The sequence below is a fragment of the Colius striatus genome, chromosome 1 (genome assembly GCF_028858725.1).
Source record: "Colius striatus isolate bColStr4 chromosome 1, bColStr4.1.hap1, whole genome shotgun sequence".
In the NCBI taxonomy this organism is placed as follows: Eukaryota; Metazoa; Chordata; class Aves; order Coliiformes; family Coliidae; genus Colius; species Colius striatus.
This window is the reverse complement of record NC_084759.1, coordinates 40,647,766-40,670,314: the sequence shown is the minus strand read 5'-3', so window position 1 is coordinate 40,670,314 and position 22,549 is coordinate 40,647,766. Positions and strand designations below refer to the sequence as shown.

At 34.6% G+C, this 22,549-nt stretch overlaps 1 protein-coding gene across 6 annotated transcripts in view; it reads left to right on the top strand.

Moving 5' to 3' along the window:
• DACH1 (dachshund family transcription factor 1) overlaps positions 1–19,654 on the top strand; it is a 359,570-nt gene extending 339,916 nt beyond the window's left edge. For all 6 annotated transcript variants that reach the window (XM_061995471.1, XM_061995480.1, XM_061995461.1 and 3 more), the window contains one exon: positions 16,889–19,654. In XM_061995471.1, the coding sequence (XP_061851455.1) occupies positions 16,889–16,926 (38 nt within the window). In that variant the 3' untranslated portion in view covers positions 16,927–19,654. The remainder of the gene's footprint in view (positions 1–16,888) is intronic.
• The last annotated feature ends 2,895 nt before the right edge of the window (positions 19,655–22,549 follow it).

Below are 22,549 nucleotides of genomic sequence, written 5' to 3'. Positions count from 1 at the left end.
AGCATATAATATGCCTCGTATATTGAATATCAAAAAATATGATTTAAATGAACGATATTGAAACCAAAGTTTCAATTTAGGAGCTTGAGTGTGTTGTTGTGAAAAGCATAGTCAGTTATATTTATAGCTTCATATGTTCAAAGAAAGAAAACAGTCTCGAAACCTAGGGATCCCTCATGCTTTATGCAAGTGCATTAGGCTTTAGATAACAGGATCAGGTCCGCAATTTGTATTTTCTGAAAACTTGCAATAAAGAATAAATGCCATCACCATACAAACTACAAAGGTGAAAAAATGCTGTATCTTGCATTTTTCCACCTCCTGTGGCTAGAGACAGAATGCAGACATGCCACAATAATGTTTTTTATTTCTACTGTTCAAACCATATTAATGAGAACATCATTTTGGAGAACTAATTATTTCTATTTGTCTTGTGTCACACTTTCTAATTCCCCTATATTAGCACAGCCAAAGCAAATTAATTGCTTTTCCAGCAGTTGAACCTTGTCCAAGAATGAGCTCACATTCCCTTCCAGTTTTGCAGTTTCTAGGAGTGCATTGTGTCAAAAATTTCTCTTGATACTAAACATAGCCCAGAGAATATCTTTACAGATTTCTGTTGCTGCTCACTTGATGAAATTTATAAGTTTAAGTGACCCACTAGGAAAGATAAAGTTCTTAGCTTCAAGATTATACATCAAAACAGTTAAAGTGAAATTAAAATTAAATGAATGAATCTCACTGAAGCAAAAAAAGCAGTAATTAATGGTTCCCTTAATTGTCTTCATAAAATATTTGCATGGGTCTAATTTGCATAATTTGCATGTATTAATTAATCTTTCAAAGGAATTTTGTGCTGAGAGAAGCCAAAAAATCTCTTTGTTTTATTTAACATCTAATGAAATATTTATCTTCGTTAATGAACTTCTCATCTTCATTAAAATAAAAATTGCACAAGTTTGTATGTTTTAAATGTTTTTATAATTGAAGTATACAAAAAATCTCTTCAGACCTACAGTATCTGAAAAACAAACACATTATTGCATGTTCTGTGTCATTTTGACTTCAGCAACATTTAAAATTCGAGAAACGCTATTCACCCTTCCAGAAGTTTTTAAGGGGTTTTAAATTACTTCAGTTTCATGTTAATTGATGATAATTTTACAAGTAGGGATGACAAGGTAAACATTTTGATATTTTTTTATTGCTGTCAACCTGTGGTACGTAACAGCTTTTATAGAACAGATATTGTGTATAGAAAAAGAGACTAACCTTAAAATACTCCAGAATTTTGTACATGATGTGGGGTCAGTTTATATTCTACTCCACTAACAGTTAAGGAAGAAACAGCCTGAGTTACTGCCTGGCATTTAATGATTGAACCTGGAGTAAGACTGATGACAGTAGCGGTTATAAAGGACGGTAGTGGCAGAGGACCTAGTTAATTGACAGATTGTGGTGATCAGCAACTTTGAGACAATATCCAAAACAACTAGACATCTAGAATGAGAGTATGAACTGCAAAAAAACACCACAATATTAAAGTTTTGTGCAAAAGTTGAATGTAGAAGTGTGAGGTGATGAAAAAAAAGGACTTTGCAGAAAGCTGTTTCACTAAAAAGAATAGATGTAAGAGCACAATTATTAGCTTTTCGAGGACAAATGTGAAGGCTGTTACTTAAAAGGGTACCACCTAGAATCCCAAGGTAATGTGTCAGGTACTTGATATTGTTGGAAATACTGTCTGTAAAGAAAGAATAGCAAAGTATCTTATTTTAAGATAGCTTCTATATAGAATGTTAACACTGTACATAGTAAGATTTGTGAAATGGAGTTTCATTTCTTTCAAGGATAAGTACAATATTATTGGAATAGTAAAAGTATACTTGAAATAGGGAAATGATTGGGGATTTAGAATACAAAGAAACTATATTTGTACAATGAAACAGCACAATGAGATTAGTACTCATTTTCAAAATGCTTGCATATACTTAAATCCTCACACGAGTTTATAAACATGTTAATGTATTTGAAGTAATTTTAGGCATGCAATACCTTAGAAAGCCAACCCTACAGAGGTGAAAAAGTAAGAGCTGTTTAAGAGTGCTCAAAGATACAACACTCATTGTATATTATAACAGAATTTAAGCAATGAAGTGTTTAAGCTATCAAGATTGTATACGGTCATATATTGTTTACTGCATTATCCTATAATTTTTTTAACTGTTAAGATACAGTGGAACTATAGTAATGGTAGTATAGGTATTGCTGTGTGCTATGGAGGTGTGGAATAGCTGCTGAGGCAATGTAATTATCTATAAAATACCCCAACAATATCAGTGGGAGGGATATGTTTCATTTCACACATTTACGAAGTAGATGTCTTTGAGCTATTTGGCTGGACTTCTATTAAAGTGAATGAAGAATAATAGACATGTCTCTCCCTTTGAATAAAATGAATCATAACATCCAAGTTTCTTCATTGATTATAAAGGGAGTCTACAAAACTGGCTCAGACGCAGCTATCTACAATGCAGGTGTCTGAAGTTAATGTGTTGAATCTCATCAGTTGTGTATTTTCCTTCTTGCTTGCATCAGAATTCCAACATCACTTGTGACAGTAAACACACTATGAGCAGCTGCATTTCAGTCACTTCTTATAACTACTGATGTAAGAAACGAGTAACTGTGCATCACTTCTGGAAATTCCTGATGCACTTCCTTTTCTGTTTGGTATAATTCTGCAATGTTTCCATACAGTGGAGTTCTGAAAGTTGCATAAAGCATGGCCCTCAAATGTAGAAAGCATAAATTGAATTCTGTGTTAACCCTGAAGATTTGCAACTTTTATTTCAATTGGATGCTACCATGGGAGGCAACAGGCATGAAACAGGAGTCTACCGAAGCATTAAAAAAACTGTGAAATAAAAACGTAAGTGGACATAAATGGAGAGGTATAAAAAGAGGTAGATAAAGTATCACAGAACTCTAGCAGGGAAAATGGTGCTGTATTACTAATATAGTTGCATTACATTACTGTTACTGTATTACTTTGTCATTGCTAATTTGTAATAGATAACTAATAATTTTTTCTCCATGTAAAGGTAGGTTTGCTTGCAAACAAGACAGGGGCTGGAATTAACCTAATAAAGTATAGAAGTCTACAATGTAGACATCTATGTCCATGCTTTTCACCCTCAGCCCTTTGTGGAGGGAGTGAAGAAGAACATCTATGTTAGAGTTTATCATTTCATAAAGTAGGTTTCTCCTTTTTCTGTGGAAGGAGCATTATTGGAGTACCGTGATGTAGATCTCTACAACAAATTTAGCAAACTCGGTCCCATTCCAGAAAAGCTGAATTTGGATTCTGGAGGTGAGAAAGTAGTTTTTGGGTTAGTTTGGTTTGATTTTGGTGTTGTTTATAGATTTTTTTTCATATAAAAAATCCATCTCATAGTAGGTGTTGTAATTAAGATAGTCAAAATGGATAAATGTAGTATGTGACACAGTCACAAGAAGTATATGCTAAGGAGTGACTGTGATCATTTCCCGTTTTTCAGCAAAGAATCGTGTGAATAATATCAATTTCATAATTAAAATGGCAGTGTTTCTTTGGATTGCTTGTATGCTTTAGGTTTTATGTTTTGCTGTTTGTTTGTTTATTGAATGATATAGTAAGAGAATTGCTCATTTTTCATGCTTCAGTACATTTTTAACAAATACATTAAACCCAGAACTGCCTCTTTATACATCTTTATCTACTAATTTCTTGATGGCAGCACTGGTGCATTGGTATCTCACAAAGTTGTTGTGAAACTTAATGGATGTTTGTAAAGTATTCTGTATCTTGGATGAAAGAGAAGATATACACTCAGTTATATTATTAACTTCTGGTTTTATATATTCTTTGGTGAAGGATCAGAATTCCAAACATTAAAAAAAACACAGGGTTCAAGACACAGTAGTTTACAACTATTACCAACTAATTATAGTTAGTTTCAAATCTAGTACAGGGAAATACTTGGAAAAATCTTATCTGGGATTTAGTAAGGAAATACTTTGTAGCCATAATTTTTGTAAAGGCAATCTTCCTGGATTTTTGTATGTGAAAAATTTATTAGACTGATTTACCTCAATTATTCCATGTTGAATCAAAAGTGGTACATTGGTCTGACAGCATTTTGGTGTAATAGGTGATAGTCTCTCTTTTACAATCCTAAACTGACTGTGGGGTCAGAAGTCCTGTTAAAAATAATGAGAGTTCAACATTCAGTTAATATGTTCAAGAGGCAAACAAGCAGTTGTAATTAAAAATGGAAATAAAACTGTGTGGTAACAGTGTTAAGAAGAGAATCACCTTCCTAAAATATCACTCCAGCTCAATTGCTCTATTACTCTCCCATCAGTTTAAAAAAAAAAAAGAAAAAAAAAGATAGTCTTGCCATCAATAGCACTATATTAACTTAAACTAGCTGAGAGTCTGCTGGTTTAATTTTGAAGTGGACAAAAGTTCTAGTTTTTGTCCTTTCTGTCTTTGCCAGTATGCTAAGAAGACAGAAAAGTCAAAACATTTTTAAGTCATTCACAAATAGGATATATTTATAGTATTTTATTTTTAAATGAACAAATTTTTAATATATCTGTAATATTCACATAAATGCCTTATTGAAAATCATCAAAACAACCAATTACTATGCCGAATGTATTTTAATTCTTAAAATAGTGTTTTCTAGCAGTCGTTACGTTTGTATTAATGTAATTGAGAATGACAACATAAACCAATTTAGACTTTGTATAATTCAAACATTCATCATTCCTATGGATTTTATTTGGAACTTGAGCCGTCTCTATTAGTATGGTAAGTTTCCTATGAAAGAAAGAAACAAACAAAATTAACTAAGAAAAGTAAGAAAAAAGAAAGTGAAGCTAAAATTATCACATTTGGAAGGAATACTTAGCATCACATTCCATCTACAGCTAAAGCTTGCTGTCAGCAAATATCTTAGGTATGTATTCTTCCAGTGAACTGACATCTGGCTTGTAAAGAGGAAAATCTATTCTATAGAATAGACTACCAGCTTTAAAAAGAAATCTTTAGCTTTTCAGCCTTTCATGGGAAGTATTTTGGTCATTAAGATTAAGATTCCAAAACACCTGAAGGACATCCTGGGAGACAGCATCATATATAAAACAATATGGTGTCATTTTTTTTTTTTTCACAGTTGAGAAACACCAAGTATGTATCAGCAATGGTAAAAGTAACATTTTTTTTCTATTATATTTTTGTCAGCCTTATTTTTAAAAATGATGCAGCGTCTAGTAGCTTAGAAAAAGCAGCAATAGCATAATAGTGTGTTTTGTTATGAACATTAGAAAGGATGGATCACGAAGTGCTGTACCTGGCCTTGGAAATGAAGTGTTACGAAGTCAAGACCAAAAAATTTACAGTGCTGGTTTATGTGCATGAAATTAGAAAAGAGAGTGTTAAAAATATACAGTGCTCTATTAGATAATTCAAGTTTTGACTTGTTTATTTAGTCTCTTTGTTGATTCTGCAGATTTTGCCTGTGACAAACCGTCGGTGCAACCTTTGCATTAAAAGACATGTATTTTTCATGATATTGTTTCATACTGCAATATGCTGGCTACAAGTCCTTTCAAGTAATCAAGCTATACTGAATACCAACATAAAATAAAAAGTGGCAATAACTTGCTCTCATTTTCAGCTTTACACTCTGACTCAGATATACACTCTTAGCCACTGAAGTATGTTTGAATAGTATGTTTGCACATTGATGAATTGAACATAAAAATATTGTGGTTGGATCAGACTCCTTGGCTTCACTGAAAATACTGGAAGCATCATAAAAGTGGTATAACTGACTAGAGGATCAGTTGCATTTTCAGTATTATCATCAAATTTGTTATGACAGTCGCAGTTACTATCACTGCAGTAACTGCGCCATTCTAAGCAATCTTGTTCCCAGTGCTAAGATATTGAAATGCTACAACACTATTCAAACTTGCAAAAATCAGTTCTATTCCAGATCCAAATGGGCGATAGTTCACCAGAGTTTGATCTTAAACATTCAGTGCGCAAAAGAGTCCTGATTCTAGGAATTAACAACTAAAGTTTCCCTGGAGGCTTTTTTGTATTTTTGCAAAACCTGTTAATCTCTTAGATTTTCCAGCTAAAATTAACTGTATAGCTCAATCTATTTTACCAGACCAGATATTCTGTAAATATATTCAGATAATACTCAGTTCTCGCCTCTCTTCCTACTAACATGATATAGCATCAGGGATAGGACTAGATGGGCTTTAGAATCCATGTTTGCAGGCTGTCATAACACAAATACCATCTTGAAGACCATTATGTTGCAGGGCTACACCAGATCTCAGTTCCTGCAACAGAAAACAGAGCTGGTTTGTGCCTCTTTTTTACTATTTAATATATATAAAAGGAATAATCAGTTGTTTTTCTATGATAAGCATAGAAATTAATTTTATTTTCATATTGTGGACTCTATTTATATATATTATACTAGTAGTGTTCTGAAATTATTTAAATCAGTTTAAATTTACTTTGAGCATGGATAACCAGCACTCTAAACACTGTTACAGGGGAGGTCCTGCAAGTGACAATGACATTAATATGTTGCTGTTGAAAAAAAACAGTCTAAGTAGAAAGCCGGTAGGGGGGAGGAATAAGAGAAAAAGCAACCATGAAGTAACATTTTTCATGTCCTCTGTCTTGACAAAGACACTTCCAAGCAATAAAATGTTGCACTTCTGATATTTTGCACAGGTCATTGCTTCTAACTCCACGATATTCACCTAATCCCAGTGTTACTGGTTAAGACTGATCTGTGGTTTAATTTAGCCATTCTCTTGCTTACTTTTTGATGATGTACCACAGCACTAAGTTCTCTCTGGGAAAGCATGCTGCTTCCATATGGTCTGGGATTTCTGCAGTGGGGTGCATCCAGGACACAGTCTGTCATGACATGCTGTTTTTTCTGAGAAATCTCTATTGGCAAAGACACAGAGTGGTGCCAAATTCAAACCACCTGGCCCAAAGGCTAATTGAGTTTTTCCTGGGAGGGTAGAAGAGTAATTTTGAAGTACCTGTCTGAAATTATGTAACCACTTAGAGGGAATGGGAAAGGCTGGCTTGTCACCACAGTGCTTAAATGCATCCATGAGGATATGCTTAAGGCCAAAGTTTACACTCAGTTAGAGAAAGTAGTTTAAATTACGAATTGAAAGACAACCTACCTGTGCCAGCGAGTGTCTCAGAAACAGAGTTCCTTTGTAATTTAAAGTTATAGTATTTTTCAGTTTTAACAGAAAAAAAAACCCATTTTTCATAAGTACTGCTTCATAGCTACTAGGTTAAACCCCATATACATCTTTCAACTTGGAGTCTTACTCAGATTTAACAGGAGCTGGATTTTTTTCAGTTTAGTAGTTTTTTCCCTCATGCTAAGCCCCAGGCACTTTGTTAAGATCTATTTCTGTGTGGTAGTAAGGACTATGTGTGACTTCAGTTCATTACTTGTTTCTTAGGGCAAGACTTCTGTTTTGGTTTCTGTCACCTTGACTCTTGTTCTGGCGCTGACTGCTTGGTTCCATTGTCTTCCATAAGCTTGCTTTCAGACAAAATACCTAAAAGCAGCAAGCTTATATTGCATATGTTTTGACATCCCATGCATCCTTAATAGATTTTCCATAAGATTGCTACTGTGCAATCTGTCTATTTTACAGCCTCATTCCATCCTGTTCTGCATGTGACTATTTCTTCAAGTTTTGCATTGGGCTGTTACTGCATTTTAGCACACAGATGAAAAAAGGGTGGTTGGATATTAAAGAAAGATGTGATGTTAATGTGATAGAGATATTAGCAAAGGATTCTGCATTCCACAATTGATGTACACAGGGTAATGTAAGTATGGCCTCTATTTTCCAGTAACTTTTACAGCATTTGAAATGACATCTCAGTAACTGGGATTAAGAAAAAGACAGATGATACTATCGCGTTCATTTTGGGATTTCAGTCTCATCAGAATACAACAAAATGCTTTTAGTTATTGAGGTGTTTCATCAAATCAAAGTAATTTGTTTAGAAAATAAGTAGTTTGTAGAGAAGAATGAGGTAACGTTTTTGATTCTGTGGATCAGAAGAGATGCTCTGTGTAGGAGCAGGTCTTTTTTTGTGTTTTAAAAAGTAGTCTGGGCTAAAGCTCTAGAAAAGGTAATAACTTGGAAGAGCTCATCTTCATACATGATTTGCATATGCTGAAGGAAATGAACATCACACTGTCTGCTGGTGAAAACAATAGATTTCTAGTACTAACCATGATCACAACTATTCCTAGTAGAAAATCATGACCCATGTTGTTTTTTACAGACTTCCATAAGAGATCTTTATTATGTGATCTGTAATTGTAAACGCATGTATCATGCCAATAGCAGTAGCTTCTTAGTTCAGTTTTGGAAAGGATATGTGTGTGTTTGTGTGTGTATGGAGAGAAGCTTTTAAGAACTACTAATTCATATATGGGTTTGCATAGATGTTTTCTATAATTTCATCTCAAGTCAGAAGCAAAAGTTGCTGAAAGCTCCAAGAGATGCTGATCTATTGTATTTTATTCAGATTTCATTTTTGACCATTTTTTCTTCTTCAGATAGAAACATAGTAATTTTTTTTAAGGCTGTTTGAAGATTAACGTTGTGATTGATATTTTGTGTTTAAGATAACTCTGGTGATGATGTGTAGCATAAAAGAGTGAGCAAAGGACTAAAAAAAGAGGCAAAATTGAGACTAAAAAGATTAATAGTAATTTCTGTTTCCATCACAATTTTGCAAAACAGAAAAAAGCTATCAGGTAGAAACCACATTCCAATACTAAGGTCTCAACTCTCACAATTTCACGCTCTCAGATCCCAGGTTGCTTGTTGATTGACTTACTAAAAAGATAGTAAAAAAAAAGAGAAGGTGTTAACAATAGCAAATAAAGCACACCTTTTTGCAGAATTTACAACTGTTTAATGCAGGACAGGTTGTTCAGCATAAGAATTATGTACACTGTTACAAACAGCACTTAACAGAATGAGCTGTGCAAGCTCACAAGCTGATCGTATTTAGCTGTGTCTTCATTCTGTAATAACTTTTTCACATGATTCTTCAGTTGAAGGTGTTTTGATTTGTTTTTTTTCCTCAGGGTTTTTTTTTGGCGGGGGGAGGGACGACACGTTGTTTGTGGGTTTTTTTATACCAATGGAAGTGACACAATGCCTTACTGACTCATGTTCAGTGCTTGTAGGTAATCAGTTCTACAATCTTTTTTTGCATATGCTTTTGTTCGGTTTATACAAATAGAAGAGATTGCTGAGTTCATAAGGCAGCAATAAAATACAGTATGATTTTTAAAGTTTTCACCATGACAGTTCAATCTTTTCAGTGCTCAGAATGTGTTCTATGTATTCTGTATAATTCTTAAATAATAGCTGACATATTCAGGTAGTTCATTGCTTTGATTGTTTGCTAAAGACCAGATTGCTGACCTCTAGCTTGATCCCATGGTATTCAGTGATAAAATAAAAACATATACTCATGATTAAAACAAATTATATAATTACTGAAGTAAGATCCTGAAGATTCAGTGGTTAATATAACTGGGAAAAAGGGGCTTTAGACACTCTTTTTTATAGATTCATGTTTTAGTTTTACATTTGAAAACTTGGACATAGAATTAAAACCTCCAAAGTATCAATTATTATTTCTAAAACACAGACATTAACATCTCAGACTCCTGAGTATTTACACTGAGTATTAACACAAATATATTTGTACATGAATGTTAAGTAGAGAAATGAAAGGTGTGTGATTAATAGCAATATGCAAATTTGAAACTAATTTATTGGTGTTATACAAAGGGCAAACTAGGATAGTGTTTGGCCAAATATGTTTACATACTTCGTATTTGCATGAGTTTATTGAACATGCAGTGTGAAATCACCCATCTTTGCATAAAAACTGGATAAGCACTTTTTTTAAAGAACAAATTGCTCAAATTTGAAAGCCTCAACAGTTGAGCATGCTTTCCTACAGCTCCTGTACTCCATGCTACTTGGAAAGAGGGCAACAGATCTGTCTGTGTTCCCCAATACATTATCTACTTTTGCTACGAGAAACAATGTCACGACAGTTACAGGTTCATCTATCTCTCCTTTTCAGTGTTGTGATAGAAAGCTTCAGCATTCTGATTAACCTTGTACACCGGGAGGAGTCTTTTCCTCTCACAACATATTGTTTTGCATTTCATCAGGAAAATTACAGAAACTTATGTTCAGTTGATTTCATGACTGTGTTTTACAAAAGCTGGGCTTTATGTTTTTATTTGCACTCTCCAAACTTTGAAAAACATTCAACTTCATTGTAAATGGTTTTCCCATTATTAAAAAAGTTAGACTCCCATTTTTATCTTCCTGCTTCAGTGGAAAATAAATACTCTTTTGTCTTGATTTTCAGTAAAATATATGAAGAGTATGCAAAAGTATAATTCATTCTTAATTAGCTGCTTCCTCTAAGTTTTTTAGAAAAAGGATTGCAGTTTGACTAAGATCCCTTCCATCTGTCACAATATGCTTGCTTTTATTTTGACTTCCTGTTACTGTCTTATCAAGTATCACATGAATCATTACCATTTGTTTGCCATCCTTTTCTTTTGTTTCTCTTCCTCCAAATGATTAAAACATCAGGTTGAATGAAAGGTTAGAAGTACACTGTGATTCACATTTACCCCATCTTATTAAAACAAAAAAAAATACCAGTTATATAATTTAAATGTACTTGAGCTATGGCTTGCAGATGCTTTTATCAGCTCTGGGCTGAAGAGGTTGTGTGCATTCAGGCATGCACGTACAACTGTTCTTTGAAAGGGACAAACCTCATTAGATTACAGGTGCCTGGAAATAACTTCTGAGAAAATAGCTGCCATTTTCAATAAAGCTACTTCCTAACAGGAAACACAATTTATTATGTTCTTTAGCACAAGTGAGCAGCTTTTCTTTTATTTAGATAAAAGTAGCCCTATTTAATGTCACAAATATTTTATTCCTTTTGACTTGTTGAGGGTGTATCATAGTGTATTTCACTCCAATATTCTAGTTTATAAAATGTTGAGGAAGAGAGCTGTAATGATTCTTAAGTTACAAATATGTGTTACATTAACTTCCAAGTTATTTCATTTACTTGCTATGTCATCGCTTTCCTTTTCAGAAAAACTTCACAATTGCATCAGTTTACTGTAAATGAAGTTAGCAGTTTTTAATGGACACAGAGTCTGGCGACAGTGTGCATATACTGAATTTCAGTATGAACTCTCTACTTTCTTTAGTGAACACATAGGCTAGTCCTGGAAGTTTTGTGTTGCAGCATGTGATTTTAAGAGAATTCTAAGATCAGGTCAGCTCAGTCATCAGCTGTAGAGAGGAACTTCAAATGGAATTTTGTGAGTCAAGAACCTATAGTTTCAATTAAATAAGTATGCATGTGTGAGGGTTGTGGGGTAGTGATAGGTTTTTTTCATTATTTGTGCTAGTCCTTAAAGATCTCAGCTAATACTGCTTAAGGACAGGAAAACAGACTGAGAAATCATCAGTATGTGAACTGTTTTCTAAAAAGAGAAGGAGAAGAAAGAGAAAAAGGTTAAAAGAGAAAACAGAAAATCAGAAAAATGAAACCACAGATCATTTCAGAGTCAGAGTTAGGAATAAAGTTCCCATCCTCATTTGTTCAGTTGCGTTCTTATTAATGAGAGAGATATCAACCAAAAGTGGTTGTTCTTTACTTTGAAAGTGCAAAGAGATGAATAGATCCACCATTCAAATGTTCTTAAGATCCATTTTGAATGACTGACCTGTGCATATTTGACAAAATTTTGTTAACTGAAGTTAGGAACTCAAGTGGCTAATGTTGGTGTTACTTTGGTGTAAGTATTCCTTGATCATGGACTGTCATTTGCTGTGCCGCAGGTCATAAATTAGAATCCTAAAAAATAACAACTAGTAAAAAATTGCTAAAGATTATCCAAACCTACATATTCTAACTTTCTAAAGTTCTCACAGATATTTCTGATGTTATAATTTGTTTTCTTATAATATATTTAGACTTTTTTTGTCTTTTTAACCTGGACTCTGTGGGTTTCTTTCTTACTAACTCTCTGTGATATGCTACCATATCTTTTTATTGGGTTGATTGGTTGGTTGGTTGGTTTTTCCTTCCCCAGAGCTCCTGACTGTAGGGAACTATCCTACTGCTAAGGACAGTTTTCCTCTGGATTCAGGTGCGAATCCACACCTTTGATGTTGTTTTGCAGATTTTCATAAACCAAAGACAATAATATGCTCTTATGATATCCGTGATGATCACTGTTATATTTATTTTTTCAAGCAACTCTCAGAATAAAACTAAAATACCATGTTTGGATGACAAACAACCCCAGTCTGACTTACACTGAGGTTTGGAACCTAAGACCAAACTTAACATTTAATTGTAGATTTCTATCACTCTACAAGGATGCATGTTAATAGAAATAATACTTGGGTGGGTTTATGATTTTAATCTCAGAAAATGTTGGGGCCCATACAGATACTTACTCCAAGCTGCCCTCAGAACACCAGTGTAAATCATTCCCCAGCTGATATCTCTGTGGGAATGCATTTCAAGGCATATGATTTGTTTTAGCATTGCAAACTTTTATGTGAGTTCCATTTGTTTGGTTTTTTATAACATTTATGACCTTTTAACTATTTGTGTACGTTCGTTCAAAAACCTCAAACTGAACCTTAATTTAAAAAGAGTTGATCTAAGAAAAATACTCCCTCACTCTGGCTAGAATTTCTGTCATATCAGTCCAAGACAAAAACAAATGACATTTAGGAGTAGTGGCATTTTCAGTTTGAGTTACTAGCATGAGCTTCTGTGATCGTGCTGAACACTGCCATTTGCAAAAGAGCAATTAGAACAGATGACAATCTGCTAATCATGCATAGTTCTATTTAGAAATTTAGCAGTATTTTCCCAGTTTGTGTTTTTGCTTGGCTTCCTATGAGTGAAAGGAAGTTTTCTGTATTTATATTGTAAATAACAGTATGTAAATTTGGGAAACCTAGCCACAGATAAATAGTTTTCAGTAGGCTAAAAATATAATCTAGATGTGTTTGTGCAGTATGTGATTGTGTGCATACATCTATGTTTATGTGAATAGCACATTACATATTTGTTTTACATAAAACTGTTTTCATGCAGATAGACAAATTTTGCATTTCTGAACAATAGAAAGTAGATTTAAATAGAAACTGATCAGGAGGCGGGAAGCAGAGGCACACACATAATTTGGAATCTAGGAATAGTACCATTTTCATGTTGAGTTACAAAGGATGAGTGTGTTTGATTTGCTGATCACTGGTCACCCTCATGATTTGCAGGTTTTGCCTGTAATTTTAACTTTGAAATCATGAAAGCCTATCAGTGGTAATACTCCACTAATATTCTGATACAAACAGTGGCTACACCTAGAGGCAAGGTGACTCTGGTGGCTTTGACAACAACACAGATAAGTTCCGGACATTTTGGAAGAACCTCTGAACAATAAGAATTGAAAGAGGAATAGTTAGGAAGAAGGGAGTAGGAATTGGAGAAGAAAATGGGACAGCAGTCAGATTTAAGTGTTATATTTGGTCACTACATCATGATTCAAGGTTATCGTTCCTCTGTAGAGCTGCAAATTACCTCCGTTATTCCTAGCATTGTTTGAAATCTTTTTTATTTCTGAAATGCACTGCTATTTGCCTGGCCTATGGTCTTCATGAGTGGCTACATGAACTTCTCAGCTACACATAGGTGCATGCTCAGAGAAAAGAATAATGCCTGAAGATATGATTTCTCCGTCTTCACTCAAACTCATTATATGAAGTTATGGCGGGCAGGTCCACAGATATTGTGATTTTTTTTTTCTGTGTTGGTACTGTAGGATCTAAAGAAAAATATGTTAATATATTCATTTTGCACCTCATTCTTTCGTGACTACTCTTGAGAAAATAAAGGAGATATTTGGCAATTCTTGGCAACCTTTTAAGTCTTTATAAGTATTACTTAATCATGGAATTGCACTCTCTTTATCATTATATGGCAGGATATATTTTAAAGTTGATGTGTCTAGTGCTTGCTGTGTTTTCCCATGTTAAGGGAATTAGTCAAACACATTAATAGAGGATATGTCTGTTTTATAATAAGCCCAGCAATGATACTAGGTCAGCTGCTGAGTTCCTATATGGCATTTTAAGTTCATTGTCAATACAAATGATTTAATTGCACTTCTAATGGTCCATCATATAGTTATTTGAGGAATGGGAATATTGATGCTTATTGTATATATTAATCATAAATGTTTTTAAGTTATATAGACAAATATCCTTTTACTTCATAAGGGAGATGCTTTGAAAAGCTGCCCATATCTATTATTGTTCACAGTCTCTGAATACAGAATATGGGATCTGATAGTGCCTTCCATTAAAAGTGAAAAACCTCCTATTGACTTCACTGCCAGATTGCATCCTTAAGCAGTGTAAAATAGAGCTGACTTCTGAAAATGTACTGCTGTTCTCTGCAGATTGTTCATCTATTGTTGGCTGCTACAAGGATTCTGCTTCCTACAGCTGTATTTTTAATTGAGAAAATATTTTAATAAATATTTTATTTTAAAAGGTATATGGAGACCTGATATAGTAACATAAACTACCAGTTACTGACTGTAGGTAATCTTAATGTTTAGGTGTGGGAATTATGTGTAGCACTCATTAGCAAGCGTGTATTCAAGATAGCCAAAGTGCTGGTACATATGCAGAGTAATTCTCCTACAGAGATATCTGGACAGCTTTAGTGCTTTAAATGTGTATTGTGTTTATTCAATATGTTTCAGAGAATTATATGTAGCTGTAGCCAGCAGTAGCTGCGTCGTCCTGCACTTGATGCTTTTTTCTGTTGAATTGGTTTACTAGGCCTTCAGTTTTACCAAGCTCCATTTCAGAGATTCCTTCTTTGTTTCCTAAATTCCCATAAGCATTTTGGTTGCTCTTCATGCATCAAATAAGAATAAGGAGTATTTGAGTTAAGGCCTTACTCAATTTCTTTTTCTCTCTCTTCACTGCACTAAGACTGTAAAGAGCTAAGAGAATGTGGAGATGGTTCTGAGTGGAAGCATTCTAAGTAATGGGAAACTCATCATCTACTGTGCCAAAAAAAGCTAGGAATGTAAAAAAAGGATAGAAAAATGTAAAGACAGGGAGAAAGTAGCAAAAGAGGGCACAACCCAGCAGCTTGCAAAAGAAAACTAGTGGTGGAAAAGGAAGACCAAAGGCACGTTTAGATAAGAATCACTGCAAGAGAGTGAGCTATCCTACTGTCTCCTTTTTTTCCTCCACAGTTCTGATAGAAACTAGGCAATAACAATTGGAAAGAGATATGCAGAAGAGATTAATTTTTACAGCTTTGTGTGATGTACATTTCTCTCAAACTTTTCTTTCTCTCAGCAGTTACAGTAAGCTTGTGGCAGCAATGCCATGCATTTCAATGATAATGAAGCATTTCAGAAATGTCGGCATTCAAACATATAGCTTTATCTCACACAACTGTTTTCCCTCTATATCTAATAAGAATTTTAAAGACTGATTTGGAATAACAAGGTTAGATTAAGAGAAGCAAAACAGAAACAAAACCTCTGAAATCTTATAAACGTTTGCTGATTTCAGTTGGACCAAAAGAAGGGTTTAATGCAGACTTCGAAAGTTGAGATTTAGCTTGTATTTCCAGATGCATTATATTCTAAAGCATAAGTAGTATTTTGTAATTATGCTCTGTGGAGGATTAATATGCTTCATAATGTGCTTTACTCACAAGGGAGCAACACTTTCTATCCTCTAAGTCAGAAAGCTGAGAAGTGTTTCTCTGTGTTTCATGTTTAAAAAAAAAATCTTTGCATTGCTATGAGAATAGAGGCATTGATGTTCATGTCCCTAGTGAAGAAAAAATTGCTTTATATTTGTAAATTAGGTGAAAACACACTACAGCAGAGTGTCATCTTCAAGTTTTTCTAGATCGACAGTTACTGGCTAGATGAGCCTATTGTTTCTCATGTTCACTTTCTATCACACATATCTCACTTAAATATATGCTCCTCACTTGGGTGGAAAAAGTGTCAAGAGAGACGTGCTTACATATTTAACGTAGTAATTGTTCAGTTAATCTCATTTATGGAGGAAGGAGGCTATACTTCACTGATACCGATTAAATATCCTATACTGGGTTCTATATAAATAGCTACAAATGTGCACAATGGTTACATTACATGGTATATTTAACAACATAGCTAAATCAGAGAGTATGAGCTATGCTTTTAGTGATGGGAGTACTAACGACTGCATGGAAGAAGATATTTGCATGCAACCATGAAGGAAATAATTGCTGCTCAGCACTATTCAGTTAAGTTTGCATATCAGTAAAAACACATGCACAGAAGCTCCTCCTACATTCCCAGTGCCATAGCACTGATATGAGTGCAGCATATATTAAAGCTTTAGAAGGTGTTACAGTATTCAGAACTTGCAAAGTGCATGGAATTTTTAACAGAGTTAATTCGACCACTGTCAGGTGAAATTGCAATGGTGATCTTCAAGTCTTATTATTGTTTTTGTTTTAAACATAAAGTACCATAGGTGATGTTTTACAGATTTATGAGAGGACTATTTCTGCTGAGGTTTTCGATCTTTTTGATTCATTGCAGATATAAATACATAAAGCAAATGTTTGTTTTTCATATTTTAGATGGAAGACTTTATTTGAAAACTACTGTCATGTATTGAATTTTTCCTGCTGAAGATACCTGTGCTACAATAAAGAACTTTGCAGTAAGACATTGGCTCATAAGGAGTTCTGTGGAAATGAAGCATTTTCAAGGCAATTTCCTCAACTTCATTTATCCATGTTCTTCAAAAATATAAAGAATTCTGCAAGAGTGTCCTCCTTTGGTTATCTCCTATGGCTCAACCCGGAGACCTAGAGAATGTTTGTAAATGTACAGTAGCACTCTTCTTAACAGTGAAAATCTGTGTCTCTGTGCCGGACTATTGTATCCAAAATTACAGGCAGGTCAGAGCAAGGCTGAGTATTCCCTTTTTCAAGGAATGCAGACTCTGTCCTCCTCTGATGATTCTGTATTTGAGCACATCAAATCATCCTTCCAGCAGTGTCCAAGTACACTTACGGACTGTTACTGAAACCAGCAAGACAGCTCAGAAACGAACTGGCAGAGGGCATAAGAGGATTCTTGGTTAAAAAAAAGAAAAAAAAAGAAAAAAAAAGGTAAAAGAAAAAAAATTGATACATTCAGTTTTAAAACTATGATCGTGGGTTTTCTTCTAAAGACATTTTTTCCACATGCTTTCCAAGAGACCAACACATGTATGTTAGACTACATTAAGTGAAATGGAATTTTGTGTAAGTGAAAAGAAATGCTGAATGTAAACAAACTGTTTTACTGTTCACAAAGTCTCTTTTCCTAAAATAAATTTAAAAAAATACGATAAAAAGAGTAATAATTTCTCATTGTAAAGTGGCAGGGGTTTATGAAATTAAAGACTTTGCTTCATATTAAACTGTTGGTCACATGTACAGTATATAACACAAATCACACAAGGAAGGTATTATGTATGCAGTAGAAATCTAGAGTTTAGGAAATGAAAATTTTAGATAATATTGTTTTGTCACCCTGTTGGTCAGAAAGACACCTTTCTAGTTTTAACGCATGCAGGCATGTAAATATTTGTCCTGGAGTCACAGTATTACTGAATGAGATCTTAAGCATCTGGTAACAAGTCAGAATTCTGTATCAGCCACTTTTATTTGTATATTGAGCCCTGGTTAGTGCCCTGATTAGTGCACTTTTAAGAATGGACCGTGGCTGAGCAGCAAGTCAAAATGCCAGAAATATTTTTATATGTTAATGTCATATTACGTCAATGTTGCTAAAAAAAAAAAAGAAAAAAAGAAAACCTAACAAACACTTGATGTATCAGTCCAATTCCACGTAGAACTGAGTGATACAGTTGAAGTCTATTGTCCCTCCCACCTCGTCTTAGGGATGGGTGGTTATGTGTTACTTTCACTGTCTTTATGAAAGCTACAATATGTGTTTTCACCTTTGTGCTGATAACTGGAAGTAAGCTGCAACACAGTGCTTATTACATTACTGAAAGTTATGTTCTTTGCTTTGCGTACTTTTGGGTTACCCCTTTAAAGACTGATTTTGTGAATCAGTACTGATACTGTAAGTTTTGTGATTATGCTTTCTTCATCTAATGTTTTATGCACATAAAATATTATTTATTACATGGAAACATATCAAAACCTTAAATGTCTAAGATGCCTAACTTAAAACAAATAGTTCTTTAGAAATAGTTCTGATTGGATATTAATGTTATTTTGTCAAAAAAAAAATTCTAATGTTTTGTAAACTCTTAACACTGAGCTTCTATAGTTGGTAGGTCTTCCTTGCAATACTGGTACACATTTATTTTGTGCAGTTCATATTTACTCCACCACAATCCTTTTTTAACAATAGAAAAATGTATATAAAAGTTCACATCACGGTAGTTTTTTTTAAAGAAATACTGAGCAATATTTTTCATTAAATATTGTTACCTAATTCTTTGTAGTGATATTATTTTCTAACCATGATTCTTTCATAATTTTCATAGTTGCTTGAACACATGGGATTCTGTACTCCAGTTTTTTCATATGCAGTCTTTAAAGGGTTAACAGCTGTAAAGTTAGATGGACTTGTGGCAAGCTTTTGAATCATTCATATCTGAAAGAGAATTAAAAGCCTACAACTGAAATATGTAGTAGCATCTACCATTGCTCTGCTCCTTGCATAGAGTCACCTGTAAGTAGGTTTAGTAGTTTTACAGTATATACTTTCAAGACCTTTGGGAATGCCTCAATGTTTGGCTTGGTACATAAATGGAAATGTTAAGGAATAAGGGGGAACCAATTAATAAGCTGGATTTCTAGAAAGAACCTTGCTAAAAACAGTGTAAATATTACAGACTATGAGATGTTACCGTAAATTGAATTTTTTTCCCCTTTTTAGTTCTACAGGTTTTGGGTTGATATTTTGTTTTTGGTTTTTTATTTGGAATATTTTTTTTTTGGCATAGATTATGAAGAAAAGTTGTGCTCATGTTATTGTTTATATGCTTTTGTAATCTTAAAGATATTAATGTCTAGTTGTTCTATATTATAACCACATTTGCGCTCTATGCAAGCCCTTGGAACAGAACATACTCATCTTCATGTAGGACCTATGAAAATTGTCTATTTTTATCTATATATTTAAAGTTTTCTAAAAATGAAAAAAAGGTTATTACGAATTTTGTTGTACAAAATCTGTACAAAAATCTGTTTTTACATCATAATGCAAGAATTGGAAATTTTTCTATGGTAGCCTAGTTATTTGAGCCTGGTTTCAATGTGAGAACCACGTTTACTGTTATTGTATTTAATTTTCTTTTCTTTTCAACAATCTGCTAATAAAACTGTCTGAAATCTCCCTGCGACTTTATTTACAGTTCATCGTTATTAAATTTTCTGAAATGTATAACATCAGAGGAATATTTACTTTCTAATGGGAGGCATCTAAAAACAACATAAGTCAGCTCTTTGTAATGTGAAGAGAACAATGCTGAATGATTTTATTTAACATGCAACTGCTTCTATCTCTAATATGAATTACTGTGGTGAAAAACATCATAAAAGCACACTCTGTAGTTATTGTTTAACAAGCAGATTTTCCATATTTTTTTTCTTGCCAGCTAAGCAAACTGCCCCCATCTACATGATTTATTTATGTACATTTCTCAGTTTATGAAGCTGTTATTTGTACCTTTTTCCCTTATATTGTGATATTCCCATGATTCTTATTTCACAAAGCTTTGTGCTGAATAATGTAAAGTGGACACATTGATGGAACAAAACATATTATTCCCCTAACTACGGAAATGCTGGGATAATCCAGTTGATTTTGTCTCAGATCTCTTTCACTTGATAAAACATGTTTAGAAACTTCGATATCCTGACACATTTTCTAACAAACAGCAAGTACTCACATATTGAAACAGGCATTTGGAGAAAGAAATAGTTCTGATTTGGCATGTTATTAAGTGATATTGTCAGGGGGAAAAAAGGTTTGGTTTGTTTTCTGTTTTTTTTTTTTTTTTAAAGGAAAAGATGGTTCTTTTACTATAATAACTGGAAATAAGATATTTTTGCCTACAGAAAATTCAAAAGTCAGAGCTTCATGGCTGATTTTGAGTATTCTCTCTTATTGCTCTGCCTTGTCTGGCCTTGCCTTTCCTTACTTTCCCATTCTGCTTTTTTTGGGAAAGCAGAAGAGATTTGTTTTCTTGGACTAGCCTATTTCATTATCTCTTAATGGCCTGGGAACTGTGCATGTGAGGCTGACAGGCTTTCTAGGTTCCGTCAGGTTACTGTTGCTGGCCAGTTGATTGGGATGTGGGCTAGCTATGTATAGGGCAATCACAATCTCATTCCATCTACATTAAAGTGACCTGGGTGTCTATGTTAGTAAACATCCCAGCCATGCCATAACCAACTCCTCAGCTATAAGCTCTGGCACAGTTAAAGCAGGGAAAATGGGAACTTCTCAATTTCCGAGTTCAGCTGGCTCCCAAGACCGAGTGATCTCTTTGGTAACAGAGTAGCAACCTACGTGCCTGTTTTTAAGCAACCCAGGAAATAATTCCTTTCAGAAGGAAAAAATTTGACATCACAAAAGTTCAACCCCATCTCTATTTTTCTGTTCACAGGATTTAACACTGCTAAAGTTGGGTGGGCCAATAGCTCATCAAATGTGGGTACTCCTGGTTACAGTAAAACTTAAACTCGTTCAAATTTCAGGTCAAAATCAAGAAGAGGTCGCCCTGAATGTACTTTGCCTTTGACTTACTAGTGTGTTATGCTTAGATTCTGAAGAAGTTTGAAGTCAGCAGAAAGATGCCAAAGTTTTAGGAAAATCCTTGAGGAACCGACAGACTCAACTGAGAAACAATGGAGATTTTCTTTCTTTTTTTTAACTTTTTTATATGGAAAGAAATTTAGCATTGGGTTTTGACTTGAAAGACAGACCTCTTGATATGTTGAAGGTGCTATAAATTCTTGAAGATTACTTTGTTATTTGCTTAAATGTTCTTTGACACAAGATTGTGCAAAAGCCAAAGCCTGAGGCCAAGATTTTAAACTGTGACTGCTGATTACAGGTACTGCTAGTTTTGTTGGTCAAACTTCAAACATTTTCAATGCCTTTCATAAAATAAAATGTCCTAGCTCAAAGGTTTTGTGAAACTTACTTCTTCAGTAGCTGCTATCTAACTCATCCACAGGACACTGAGGAATTCATTAGTATGCTTTTGCTAAGCAGGAGCTTGCCCTGATCAATGACTATGGTTCCACTACTGTCACTGTCACACAATTTCAAGCAGAAACATCTTCTGTAAAAGCTTCATTTTCAAAGAGAGAGGAAACAAAACACTTTCTGAAATTCATGCTCTTGAATAAACCAAGTTAGAAATAAAAGAAATCTAGGCACCCAGAGTACTTGGAAGGTTTCCAAATGTTCACTCAGAAGTCAAAATAGTACTTTGCAGTTTGGAAAAAATTGCCTATAATGTGGATAAACATGCATGACCTCTTCATCCAAGTTATAGTAGCAATCACAGAATCACAGAATCATAGGGGTTAGAAGACCCCTGCGGGATCTTCCCCAGGGGGGTCCAACCCCCCCGCAGAAGCAGGTCCACCTAGATCAGGTCACTCAGGAACACGTCCAGGTGGATTCTGAAAACCTGCAGAGAAGGAGACTCCACAACCTTCCTGGGCAACCTGTGCCAGGATTCCCATCAACTTCACAGGGAAGTAGATTTCCCTTATGTTAAAATGGAACTTTTTGTGTTCCAGCTTCTTTCCATTACTCCTTGTCCTGTCACTAGATACAACAGAAGAAAGTGATGCCCCAACCTCCTGACATTCACCATTTAGATATCTGTAAATATTAATGAAATCCCCGTGCAGTCTCCCCTTCTCTAGACTAAACAACCCCAATTCCTGCAGCTTTCCCTCGTAAGGAAGGTGCTTCAATCTCCTGATCATCTTGGTGGCTCTGTTCTGGACTTTCTCTGGAAGTTCCCTGTCCCTCTTGAGCTGAGGAGCTGGACACAGGACTCCAGTTGAGGCCTCACCAGGGCAGAGTAGAGGGGGAGAAGAACCTCTCTCGACCTGCTGGCCACACCCTTCTTGATGCATCCCAGGATGCCATTGACCTTATTGGCCATGAGGGAACGTTGCTGGCTCATGCCTAGTTTACTGTCAACCAGGACACCCAAGTCTCTCTATGCAGAGCTGTTCTCCAGT